At 35.1% G+C, this 12,822-nt stretch overlaps 1 protein-coding gene across 4 annotated transcripts in view; it reads left to right on the top strand.

Annotated features, from left to right (window-relative positions):
* The window catches only part of CFAP69 (cilia and flagella associated protein 69), a 73,882-nt gene that overhangs the window by 47,877 nt on the left and 13,183 nt on the right, over window positions 1-12,822 (top strand). For 3 of the 4 annotated variants that reach the window (XM_067746480.1, XM_067746479.1, XM_067746481.1), the window contains 2 exons: window positions 467-585; window positions 2,377-2,495. The exons of the other annotated variant lie outside the window; for it this stretch is intronic. In XM_067746480.1, the coding sequence (XP_067602581.1) occupies window positions 467-585; window positions 2,377-2,495 (238 nt within the window). The remainder of the gene's footprint in view (window positions 1-466; window positions 586-2,376; window positions 2,496-12,822) is intronic. 4 annotated transcript variants of the gene reach the window in all.

Genomic DNA, 12,822 nt, shown 5'->3' with positions numbered 1-12,822 from the left:
AGAAAGAAGTAACAGGAATAGAAAACGTACTTAGGGATGTCTTCCACCTTTGCCTAAGATTGACCCTGTTAACCACAAGGGCAAGAAGAGATGAGGCAAGCTATGATCAGGCATTTTGGTCATATATTTGCAAAGGCACACATCTTTGCCTCATGAAACTGCATATTTTCAAACAGTTTTGTTTGCTTGGTGAAGTATCAGGTTGTTAAGGGCTTCTTTTAATGACATGCCATTAATTATGTACTAGAAATTCTATATATATGGGGCTACTGATTGTACTGAGACCCCAACGAATCCATTTATCATCTTCTGTCTACAGCTTCTAGGAAACCATACAATGAAAATAGCCCTTTTAAAAGTAGTTTTTCTAGTTGAAATTTTATAAGAAAGAATTTCAGAACAGTAATTGATCAAATAAAAATACAATGTTCAATAACTTTACATTCTTTAACATTTTTCAAATCAGGAATCTTTAAAAATATAATAAGCAAGTATAATGATAAGGAAGAGGCCATTCTTTTGGAAATTCAATCTGATATTTTACTTATTTTATCTGGTCTTTGTGAACATCATATTCCTAGGAAGGTATGTATGCCTGTGAATCAAAGTTTTGTTTAGATCTCTCAATCACATAACACTATGAACTTTTCCTTAGTAAATGTCCATAAATATTGGTGTTTTTTTAATCTTATGAAGATTTAATATTCTTTTTTAAGAGTATAATTACATACAGTAAAGTATATAGATCTTAAGTATATAGTTTGATAGGTTTTGACAAATATATACATCCATTTAACCAATATCACAATTAAAATATAGAATTTTTTTTTTTTTTTTTCGGTACGCGGGCCTCTCACTGTTGTGGCCTCTCCCGTTGTGGAGCACAGGCTCCAGACGCACAGGCTCAGGGGCCATGGCTCATGGGCCTAGCCACTCTGCGGCATGTGGGATCTTCCTGGACCGGGGCACGAACCTGTGTCCCCTGCATCGGCAGGCGGACTCTCAACCACTGCGCCACCAGGGAAGCCCTAAATATAGAATATTTTTATCTCCCTGTAAAATTCTTTCATGCCGCTTAGCAGCCATGCCCCCACTTGCCTACAGGCAACCACTTTTCTGATTTCTATTCCCATAAATTAGTTTTGCCTATTTTTTTAACTTTATATGAATGGAATCACATAATTATTTACTCTATTAGTTCTGGTTTCTATCAGCCAGCACCATATTTCTGAAATATATCCATGTTGTTGCATGTATCAATAATTCATTCCTTTTTATTGCTGAATAGTATTGTATGAATACAACAAAATTTGTTTCTCTATTCCCTTATTGATAAACACTTAGGTTGATTCCATTTGGGACTACTATGTTTAAAACTTTAATTAACATTCTTGTACTAGTCTTTTTGTGGACATAATGCTTTCATTTCTCTTGGATAAATACCTAGGAGTGCAACTAATGGATCATAAGGTAGGTGTATGTTTTGAAGAAACTGGCAAATAGTTTTCCAGAGAGGCTGTACCATTATAAATGATGTTTTGGGTTTGAATTCGGTTCATACCTAAAATTAAAAGTTAGAAAAAGAGCTTAATTCCCTTTGATCTTTTTAATGCCATAGCAAACTCTAAGTCTCAGAGATTAATAACTTAAATAGCAAGACATAGATTTGGAAAGATAAAAATTAAAAATTATGAAGGTTTCAATAGAGCAATTTGAGGGAGAGGCAAAAAGAACAGTAAACACATACTTAGCTCCAAGCTTTCGTAGAACTTCTTATATTCTATCACCCTGTGCCTGTGTTCTTCTGGAAAATACTCATAGTCTTGCTTACTGGGAACCAGAACTGAACGACAAGACAATAGGAAAGGTACTTGGTAACAGACAAATATTAATTGGTGAAAGCATCACATAAATTATTAAAGGTTTTAACTGCTATTTATAAATTTATTTCTCTCTTGGGAACATTGGAAAATCTTCCATGATAGAATTTTAACCCCTTAAATTAGTTGTTGCTATCTAGTACTCATCTGACATGATGTTAGATTACATTCATTACAATGTGGAAGAAAACCATGGGATAAGTCTTATGGTTTACTTTTTTTTTAAAGAAAGAGAAAGGGAAAAAAATATAAAGGGGCATTAAGCTGGCATGTTGACTGATATCCTCTCTAAAATGACTAGCTTTACAGTAATTTGTCTTAAATTCCTGAGAACAAGTGAGTACAAATTTAAAAAAGAAAAATTGTATTACAGTACTACTTTCCTAAAAATGTTGTTGTATTTTTCTGGTAGAAAAACTTTTAGGGGACAGGATGCAATGGGAAAGGAAAGGATTATTTATTTATTTCAAGAAATACTTTTAAATAAATCTCTTAGGAAATTTTTGGAACTGAAGGAGTGGATATAATTCTTCATGTAATGAAAACAGACCCCAAGAAGTTACAGAGTGGATTAGGCTATAATGTACTTCTTTTTAGTACATTGGACAGCATTTGGTGAGTATTACTGTACCCATGTTAGATAGAATCACAGTAAAAGAAAATTACCTCTTTTGGTAGCTATGTATGCCAATTTTCTTCCCTCAAAACTACAGCAGAAAGATAAGCCTTTTTCTTTTCAGTAGTCCAGAAATGACACTATCCTTTGGAAAGTAGTCTTGTCCATCACTCAAATATAAAACCATTCTTGTATCTAAACTTAAATCTTTGTTTTTTGTGATTTGAATGTGTTCCATTTTGCCCTGGCCTGGGAAAACACAAGCATCTACTATTACTCATACACTATTCTTATTCTTGAAGACTGCTGAATTCCTCACTCATCTTATCTTAAAAAGTTGAAAACCAGTTGATTAGGTATTTCCTAATCAATATTGTTTCCCAAACATTTTAGCATTCCAAAGGGCAAATATATATATATATACTACTTTTCTTAACATTAATTTATGAAATTTTGTCTTTGGGAAAATTAGTTGAGTTTCCTACATCATTAACACTTAACACATTTCTTCTGTTTGGGTAGAATTCATGAGAGCCACACTACAACACATTAGTTTAAAAACAAAAAAAAAAACCCCTCATGACTATAGACCAAATGGGCCTAACAGATGTATGTAGAACATTCTACCAATAACAGCAGAAAACACATTTTTTTAATCACTGTGATATTGTGATTTATAATTTTAAAATATGTATTTGGTTCATTTCTAGGACAGAGCTCCTAAAATTCTTCTAATTTCTTAATTAATAAGAGCAATGGGAACATCTTTTGTTACAATATTTGCTCTTTTATCCCCAGTTCCTATAATAGTTTCAGAGTAATAAAGATGAAAGTAGTATCTTTTGTTATTCATAACAAGCCCCTTTCAACTACATCTGAGTTTATGTTAATGAGGTGATTTTTGGAAAGCCCCTAGATAACCACAGGATGGGAGCCTGGTTGCCAGGGGAGCTAACTATATGGTTAATTAAAGGGTTGTAACTTTCAGCTCCACCCTCAACCTCCAGGGAGGGGAGAGAGGCTGAAAATTGAGTTTAACCATCAATGGCCACTGATTTCATCAATTACACCTACATAATGAAGCCTCCATAAAAATCCTAAACTATGTGATTGAGAGAGCTTCCAGGTTGGTGAACACTTGGAGGTGCTGAGAGAGGGCATGGAAGCTCCATGCCCCTTCCCCATATACCTTGCCCTGATCATCTCTTCCATTGGGCTGTTCCCAAGTTGGATCATTTTATAATAAACTAGTAATCTAGTAAGTAAACTATTTTCCTGAGATCTGAGCTACTCTATAGCTGTTTTATCAGAAGCACAGGGTGACAACCTGGACTGGAATTTAAGGTTGGGGAAGGAAAGCAGCACAGTCTTGTGGGACTGAACCCTTAACCTGTGAGATCTGATGCTAACCTAGGTAGATAGTTTCTGAATTGAACTGAATTGTTAGGACACCCAGTTAATGTCCACTGAGAATTGAAGAATTGGTTTGTGTAGGAAAAACCTACACATTTGGTGGCCCTAAGTGAAGTATTGAGTAGTTTTGAGAGGAGACACAGAGTTTTTTTTCTTTTTTTTTACAAACACAAATGGAGCATTCTCTAGGGTAAATCACATGTAAGGTCATAAAACAAGTCTTGAGAAATTTAAGAAGACTGAAATCATTCCTTTCTGACCACAACTGAATACAACTAGAAATCAATAACAAACGGAAACCAGAAAAACTCACAAATGCATGGAAATCAAACAACACAGTCTTGAACAACCATTGGGTCAAAGACAAAAATAAAAGGGAAATTAGAAAATTTCTCAAGAAAAACTAAAATGAAAACACAGCATGCCTAAACTTACGTGATACAGCAAAAGCAGCACTAAGAGGGAAGTTTATAGTGAAAAATCCCTATGTTTAAAAAGAGTCAAACATCCTAACTTTACACCTTAATGAACTATAAAACAGAACAAACCAAGCCCAAAGTTATCAGAACAAAGGAAATGATAACAATTACAGCAGAAATAAATGAAATAGAGAATAGAAAAACTCAACAAAACCAAGAGTTGCTTCTCTGAAGAGATAAAACTGTTTTGAAAATTGACAAAACTTTAGCTAAACTAAGAGAAAAAGAGAGAAGACTGAAATAAAATTATAAATGAAAGAGAAGACATCACAACAGATAACACAGAAGTAAAAAAGATCATAAGGGACCGTTATAAACCATCTGCCAACAAATTGGAGAACATAGAAGAAATGGATAAATTCCTAGAAATATACAATGTACTGACACTGAATCAAGAGGAAATAAAAAGCCTGAACAGATCAATAACAATAAGGAGATTGAATCAGTAATCAAGAACCTCCCAGCCAAAAAAGCCCATGTCCAGAGAGCTTCACATGTGATTTTTACCAAAAATTTTAAGAAGAATTATTCTGAAAGGTAGGAGAATAGGGAACACTTCTGAACTCATTTTATGAGGCCAGCATCACCATAATACCAAAGCCAGACAAAGACATCGTAAAAAAGAACTGGGAGTTCCTTGGTAGTCCAGAGGTTAGGACTCGGCACTTTCACTGCCATGGGCCTGGGTTCGATCCCTGGTCAGGGAACTAAGATCCTGCAAGCCATGCAGTGTGGCCAAAAAAAAGAGAGAGAACTACAGACCAATATCCCTGATGAACATGGAAGCAAAAATCCTCTAGAAAATATTAGTAAACTGAATTCAACAGCACATTAAAAGGATTACACACCATGACCAAGTGGAATTTATCCCTGGAAAGCAAGAATAGTTCTATATATGCATATTAGTCAATGTGATATACCACATTAATGTGGTATATCACAAAAGGACAAAAATCACATAATTATCTCAATGTATATAGAAAAAGCATTTGACAGAATTCAACACCCTTTCATGATAAAAACTCTCAATAAATTAGGTGGAGAAGGAATTTACCTCAACACAATAAAGGCTGTATGTGAAAAGGCCACAGCTAATATCACACTGAATGGTGAAAAGCTGAAAGCTTTTTCTCTAAGATCTGTATAAGGCAAGGATGCCCACTCTCACCACTTCTACTCAATATAGTACTATAAGTCCTACCCAGAGCAGTTAGGCAAGAAAAAATAAATAAATAAAAGGCATCAGAAAGAAATCAGAAAGAAAATCAGAAAGATTTTCAGAAATCAGAAAGAAAAATGTAAAATTATCTCTGCAGATGACATGATCTTATACGTAAAAAACACTAAAGACTCCACCAAAAAACTGTTAGAACTAATAAATGAATTCAGTAAATTTGTAGGATACAAAATTAACATATAAAAATCAGTTGCATTTCTATACACCAATAATGAACTACTCCAAAAAAAGGAAATTAGGAAAATAATCACATTTGCAACTTCTAAGAATAAAATACTTAAAAATAAACATAACCAAGGGGTGAAAGACATAGTGGTACAGCCACTGTGGAAAACAGTATGGAGGTTCCTCAGAAAATGAAAGATAGAACTACCATATGATCCAGTAATCTCATTTCTGGGTATATATCCAGAAGAATTAAAATCAGGATCTTGAAGAGATCTTATGTTCACTGCAGCATTATTCACAATAGCAAAGATACAGAAACCACCCAAATGTCCATCAACAGATGAATGAATAAAGAAAATGTGGTATATGCATACAATGGAATATTACTCAGCTTTAAAAGAGAAGGAAATCCTACCATTTGCAAGAACATGGATGGACCTAGAAGACATTATGCTAAGTGAAATAAGTCATTCACAGAAGGATATCTCTTATACGTAATTTCTCTTATAAAAGGCATCTAAGGGCTTCCTTGGTGGTGCAGTGGTTGAGAGTCCGCCTGCTGATGCAGGGGACACGGGTTCGTGCCCCGTCCAGGAAGATCCCACATGCCACGGAGCAGCTGGGCCCGTGAGCCATGGCCACTGAGCCTGCGCGTCCGGAGCCTGTGCTCTGCAACAGGAGAGGCCACAACAGTGAGAGGCCCGCGTACCGCCAAAAAAAAAAAAAAAGCATCTAAAATAGTCAAAATTGTAGAAGTAGATAACAGTATGTAGACAGTGGAATGATGGAGTGAGGGAGGCATGAGGTGTTATCGTTCACCAGGTATAATGTTATAGTCATACAAGATTAGTAAATACCAGAGATCTGCAGTACAACACTGCCCATAGATCTGCTCTATAATATAGCGGCTATAATTAAGGTAAGGTATTGTGTGTACTTAAACATTTGTTAAGTGCATGGATCTAGTATGTTCAGTGGTCTTACTACTAAAAAAAAAAAAAAAAAAAAAAATACCACAAAGGGATACAAGGAAACTTTTAGAGGTGATGAATATTTTTATTACCTGGATTGTGGTGATAGTAACACAAGTATATACATATGTGCAAACTCACCAAATTATATATAATAATTATATGCAGATTAAAAAATTCCAGTTATACTTCAGTAAACATGGGGTGGGGGGAAACTCTGATGAATATTACTTTCCATAAGATGAAGTAACTAGATTTATCCCCTGCAAATTCTCTGTTTATTTAGAGAGCTAGAATACTCAGCTCTCTTCCAGATACACATAAACAATGGGGCTAATCAAATATCTAGTTTCTTTTTTACTGCAGAGAAGAGAGGGATATAGTGATAAAATGATAACCTGATCTTAGGTTTCAATAGCAAAGTCTTATTGACCAAAGTGCTGTATTAAGCATAGTAAAAAATTTAGAGATGAATATTAATGAGTACCATCCTTACTATCTACCAGTACATTGGGATTCAGTGGTTACTGCAGAAAATGACTTGATGTTTTATCCCTTTTTTATTTAATACCTCACAGTTATACTAAAATAAAGATAAATAATTTTATTTATCTGTGTCTTTTATTACAGCACAACTCAAATCCCTTTGGCTAAGAGATAAGTAATAAGTCCAATGTTTAATTAGTAACACTGGGCATCGGATCTTTTTCCTTTTCTTAGGAACTTAACTGAGGAGTTCTTGTCTATTCATCTGCATCATGAAAGGACTTTACATTTTATCGAACACTTTTACTTCTATTGAGATATCATATAGTATTTCTCCTTTATTCTGTTAATGTGGTCCATCACATTGTACGCCTTGAATAAGTCTGATCTGGTTATGGTGTATTATTTCTTTTTCTATGTTGTTGGATTCAATTAGCTAATGTTTTTAGATTTTTTTTTTTGGTACCATGTAATGTGAGTTTAATTTTCCTTTTTATTGATGTTCCATGGATGGTTTTGGTATTTAGTTTATTTTGACCTCTGAAAACAGGAAATATTTTTTCTAGAAAGAGTTTGTGTAAGATTGTTTTCATATCTTTCTTAAATAATTTGTGGAATTCACCAATTAAGTCATCTGTGCCTGGAGTTCTCTTTGTAGAAAGATTCTGAAGTATAGATTTCATTTCTTTAATATGTGTGTGTCTATTAAGGTTTTCTAGCATAGGCTCTGATGTCTTTTCCTAGGCACTCATTTATTTTGTCTGAAATTTCATATTTACTCTCATAAGGCTATTTGTAATATCCTCTTAGGATTTTTAATGTCTGTAGGATACCAAGTGATGCTTTCTTTTCCTTTCTTGGTATTAATCATTTCTGCCTTCTCCTTCTGGCTTTTTTCTTGATGGGTTTCACCAGGAGTTGATCAATATTATTAGTCTTTTTTTTTTGGTACGCGGGCCTCTCACTGCTGTGGCCTCTCCCGTTGCGGAGCACAGGCTCCAGACGCGCAGGCTCAGCGGCCATGGCTCACGGGCCTAGCTGCTCCGCGGCATGTGGGATCTTCCCGGACCAGGGCACGAACCCATGTGCCCTGCATCGGCAGGCGGACTCTCAACCACTGCACCGCCAGGGAAGCCCTATTAGTCTTTTTAAAGAATCAATTTGTGTGCATTATTATTTCTATTTTATTTTGTTTTATATTTAATTAATTTCTGTAGGTTTTTTTCTTTCATTCAATTTCACCTTTTCTATTTCTTTTGTTTTTCTGGAATTTAATTTTATTTATTTTTTTATACAGCAGTTCTTATTAGTCATCCGTTTTATACACCTCAGTGTATACATGTCAATCCCAATCTCCCAATTCATCACACCACCACCCCCATGCCCCTGCCGCTGTCCCCCCTTAGTATCCATACGTTTGTTCTCTACATCTGTGTTTCCATTTCTGTCCTGCAAACTGGTTCATCTGTACCATTTTTCTAGGTTCAACATATATGTGTTAATAAATCATATTTGTTTTTCTCTTTCTGACTTACTGCACTCTGTATGACAGTCTCTAGATCCATCCATGTCTCTACAAATGACTCAACTTCGTTCCTTTTTATGGCTGAGTAATATTCCATTGTCAATATTTACCACAGCTTCTTTATCCATTTGTCTGTCGATGGGCATTTAGGTTCCTTCCATGACTTGGCTATTGTAAATAGTGCTGCAATGAATATTGGGGTGAATGTGTCTTTTTGAATTATGGTTTTCTCAGTAGTGGGATTGCTGGATCATATGTTAATTCTACTTTTAGGTTTTTAAGGAACCTCCATACTGTTCTCCATAGTGGCTGTATCAATTTACATTCCCACTAACAGTGCAAGAGGGTCCGCTTTTCACCACACCCTCTCCAGCATTTGTTGATTGCAGATTTTCTGATGATGCCCATTCTAACTGGTGTGAGGTGATACCTCACTGTAGTTTTGATTTGCATTTCTCTAATAATTAGTGATGTTGAGCAGCTTTTCATGTGCTTCTTGACCATCTGTATGTCTTCTTTGGAGAAATGTCTATTTAGGTCTTCTTCCCATTTTTGGATTGGGTTGTTTGTTTCTTTAATATTGAGTTGCATGAGCTGTTTATATACATTGGAGATTCATCCTTTGTCTGTTGATGCATTTGGAAATATTTTCTCCCATTCTGAGGGTTGTCGTTTCGTCTTGTTTATGGTTTCCTTTGCTGTGCAAAAGCTTTGAAGTTTCATTAGGTCGCATTTGTTTATTTTTGTTTTTATTTCCATTACTCTAGGAGGTGGATCAAAAAAGATCTTGCTGTGGTTTATGTCAAAGAGTGTTCTTCCTATGTTTTCCTCTAAGAGTTTTATAGTGTCTGGCCTTACATTTAGGTCTCTAATCCATTTTGACTTTATTTTTGTGTATGGTGTTAGGGAGTGTTGTAATTTCATTCTTTTACATGTAGCTGTGCAGTTTTCCTAGCACCACTTATTGAAGAGACTGTCTTTTCTGCATTGTATATCCTTGCCTCCTTTGTCATAGATTAGTTGACCATAGGTGTGTGGGTTTCTCTCTGGGCTTTCTATCTTGTTCCATTGATCTATGTATCTGTTTTTGTGCCAGTACCATACTGTGTTGATTACTGTAGCTTTGTAGTACAGTCTGAAGTCAGGGAGTCTGAATCCTCCAGCTCCGTTTTTTTCCCTCAAGACTGCTTTGGCTATGCGGGGTCTTTTTTGTCTCCATACTAATTTTAAATTTTTTATTCTAGTTCTGCAAAAAATGCCATTGGTAATTTGATAGGGATTGCATTGAATTGGTAGATTGCTTTGGGGAGTATAGTCATTTTCACAATATTGATTCTTCCAATCCAAGAACATGGTATATCTCTCCATCTGTTTGTATCCTCTTTAATTTCTTTCATCAGTGTCTTATAGCTTTCTGCATACAGGTCTTTTGTCTCCCTAGGTAGGTTTATTCCTAGGTATTTTATTCTTTTTGTTGCAATGGTAAATGGGACTGTTTCCTTAATTTCTCTTTCAGATTTTTCGTCATTAGTATATAGGAATGCAAGAGATTTCTGTGCATTAATTTTGTGTCCTGCAACTTTACCAAATACATTGATTAGCTCTAGTAGTTTTCTGGTGGCATCTTTAGTATTCTCTATGTATAGTATCATGTCATTGGCAAACAGTGACAGTTTTACTTCTTCTTTTGCAATTTGGATTCCTTTTCTTTCTTTTTCTTCTCTGATTGCTGTGGTTAGGACTTCCAAAACTATGTTGAATAATAGTGGTGAGAGTGGACATCCTTGTGTTGTTCCTGTTCTTAAAGGAAATGCTTTCAGTTTTTCACCATTGAGAATGATGTTTGCTATGGGTTTGTCGTATATGGCCTTTATTATTTTGAGGTAGGTTCCCTCTATGCCCACTCTCTGGAGAATTTTAATCATAAATGGTTGTTGAATTTTGTCAAAAGCTTTTTCTGCATCTATTGAGATGATCATATGGTTTTTATTCAGTTTGTTAATATGGTGTATCATATTGATTGATTTGCGTATATTGAAGAATCCTTGCATCCCTGGGATAAGTCCCACTTGATCATGGTGTATGATCCTCTTAATGTGTTGTTGGATTCTGTTTGCTAGTATTTTGTTGAGGATATTTGCATCTATATTCATCAGTGATATTCGTCTGTAATTTTCTTTTTTTATAGTATCTGTCTGGTTTTGGTATCAGGTGATGGTGGCCTCATAAAATGAGTTTGGGAGTGTTCCTTCCTCTGCAATTTTTTGTAAGAGTTTGAGAAGGATGGGTGTTAGCTATTCTCTAAATGTTTGGTAGAATTCACCTGTGAAGCCATCTGGTCCTGGACTTTTGTTTGTTGGAAGATTTTTAATCACAGTTTCAATTTCATTATTTGTGATTAGTCTATTCATATTTTCTACTTCTTCCTGGTTCAGTCTTGGAAGGTTATACCTTTCTAAGAATTTGTTCATTTCTTCCAGGTTTTCCATTTTATTGGCATAGAGTTGCTTGTAGTAGTCTCTTAGGATGCTTTGTATTTCTACGGTGTCTGTTGTAACTTCTCCTTTTTCATTTCTAATTTTATTGATTTGAGTCCTCTACCTGTTTTTCTTGATGAGTCTGGCTAATGGTTTATCAATTTTGTTTATCTTCTCAAAGAACCAGCTTTTAGTTTTATTGATCTTTGCTATTGTTTTCTTTGTTTCTATATCATTTATTTCTGCTCTCATCTTTATGATTTATTTCCTTCTGCTAACTTTGGGTTTTGTTTGTTCTTCTTTCTCTAGTTCCTTTACATGTAAGGTTAGATTGTTTATTTGAGATTTTTCTTGTTTCTTGAGGTAGGCTTGTATAGCTAAAAACTTCCCTCTTTGAACTGCTTTTGCTGCATCCCATAGGTTTTGGATCGTCATGTTTTCATTTTCATTTGTCTCTAGGTATTTTTTGATGTCCTCTTTGATTTCTTCAGTGGTCTTTTGGTTATTCAGTAACGTATTGTTTAGCTTCCATGTGTTTGTGTTTTTTACGTTTTTTTCCCTGTAATTGATTTCTACTCACATAGTGTTGTGGTCAGAAAAGATGCTTGATATGATTTCTATTTCCTTAAATTTACTGAGGCTTGATTTGTGACCCAAGATGTGGTTTATCCTCTAGAATGTTCCATGCACACTTGAGAAGAAAGTGTAATCTGCTATTTTAGGATGGGATGTCCTATAAATATCAATTAAATCTATCTGGTTTGTTGTGTCATTTAAAGCTTCTGTTTCCTTATTTATTTTCATCTTGAATGATCTGTCCATTGGTGTAAGTGAGGTGTTAAAATCCCCCACTGTTATTGTGTTACTGTCGATTTCCTCTTTTATAGCTGTTAGCAGTTGCCTTATGTATTGAGATGCTCCTATGTTGTGTGCATATATATTTATAATTGTTATATCTTCTTTTTGGATTGATCCCTTCCCCATAATGTAGTGTCCTTACTTGTCTCTTGTAACATTCTTTATTTTAAAGTGTATTTTATCTGATATGAGTATTGCCACTCCAGCTGTCTTTTGATTTCTGTTTGCATGGAATATCTTTTTCCATCCTCTCACTTTCAGTCTGTACGTGTCCCTAGGTCTGAACTGGGTCTCTTTTAGACAGCGTATATATGGGTCTTGTTTTTGTATCCATTCAGCAAGCCTGTGTATTTTGGTTGGAGCATTTAATCCATTCACGTTTAAGGTTATTATCGATATGTATGTTCCTATTACCATTTTCTTAATCATTTTGGGTTTGTTTTTGTAGGTCCTTTTCTTCTCTTGTGTTTCACACTTAGAGAAGTTCCTTTAGCATTTGTTGTAGAGCTGGTTTGGTGGTGCTGAATTCTCTTGGCTTTTGCTTGTCTGTAAAGCTTTTGATTTCTCCATTCAATCTGAATGAGATCCTTGCTCGGTAGAGTAATCTTGGTTGTAGGTTTTCCCTTTCATAACTTTAAGTATGTCATGCCACTCCCTTGTGGCTTGTAGAGTTTCTGCTGAGAAATCAGCTGTTAACCTTATGGGAGTTCCC

The sequence above is a fragment of the Pseudorca crassidens genome, chromosome 8 (genome assembly GCF_039906515.1).
Source record: "Pseudorca crassidens isolate mPseCra1 chromosome 8, mPseCra1.hap1, whole genome shotgun sequence".
Lineage (NCBI taxonomy): Eukaryota > Metazoa > Chordata > Mammalia > Artiodactyla > Delphinidae > Pseudorca > Pseudorca crassidens.
The sequence above is the reverse complement of the archived record's forward strand: the minus strand, read 5'-3'. Positions and strand labels throughout refer to the sequence as shown.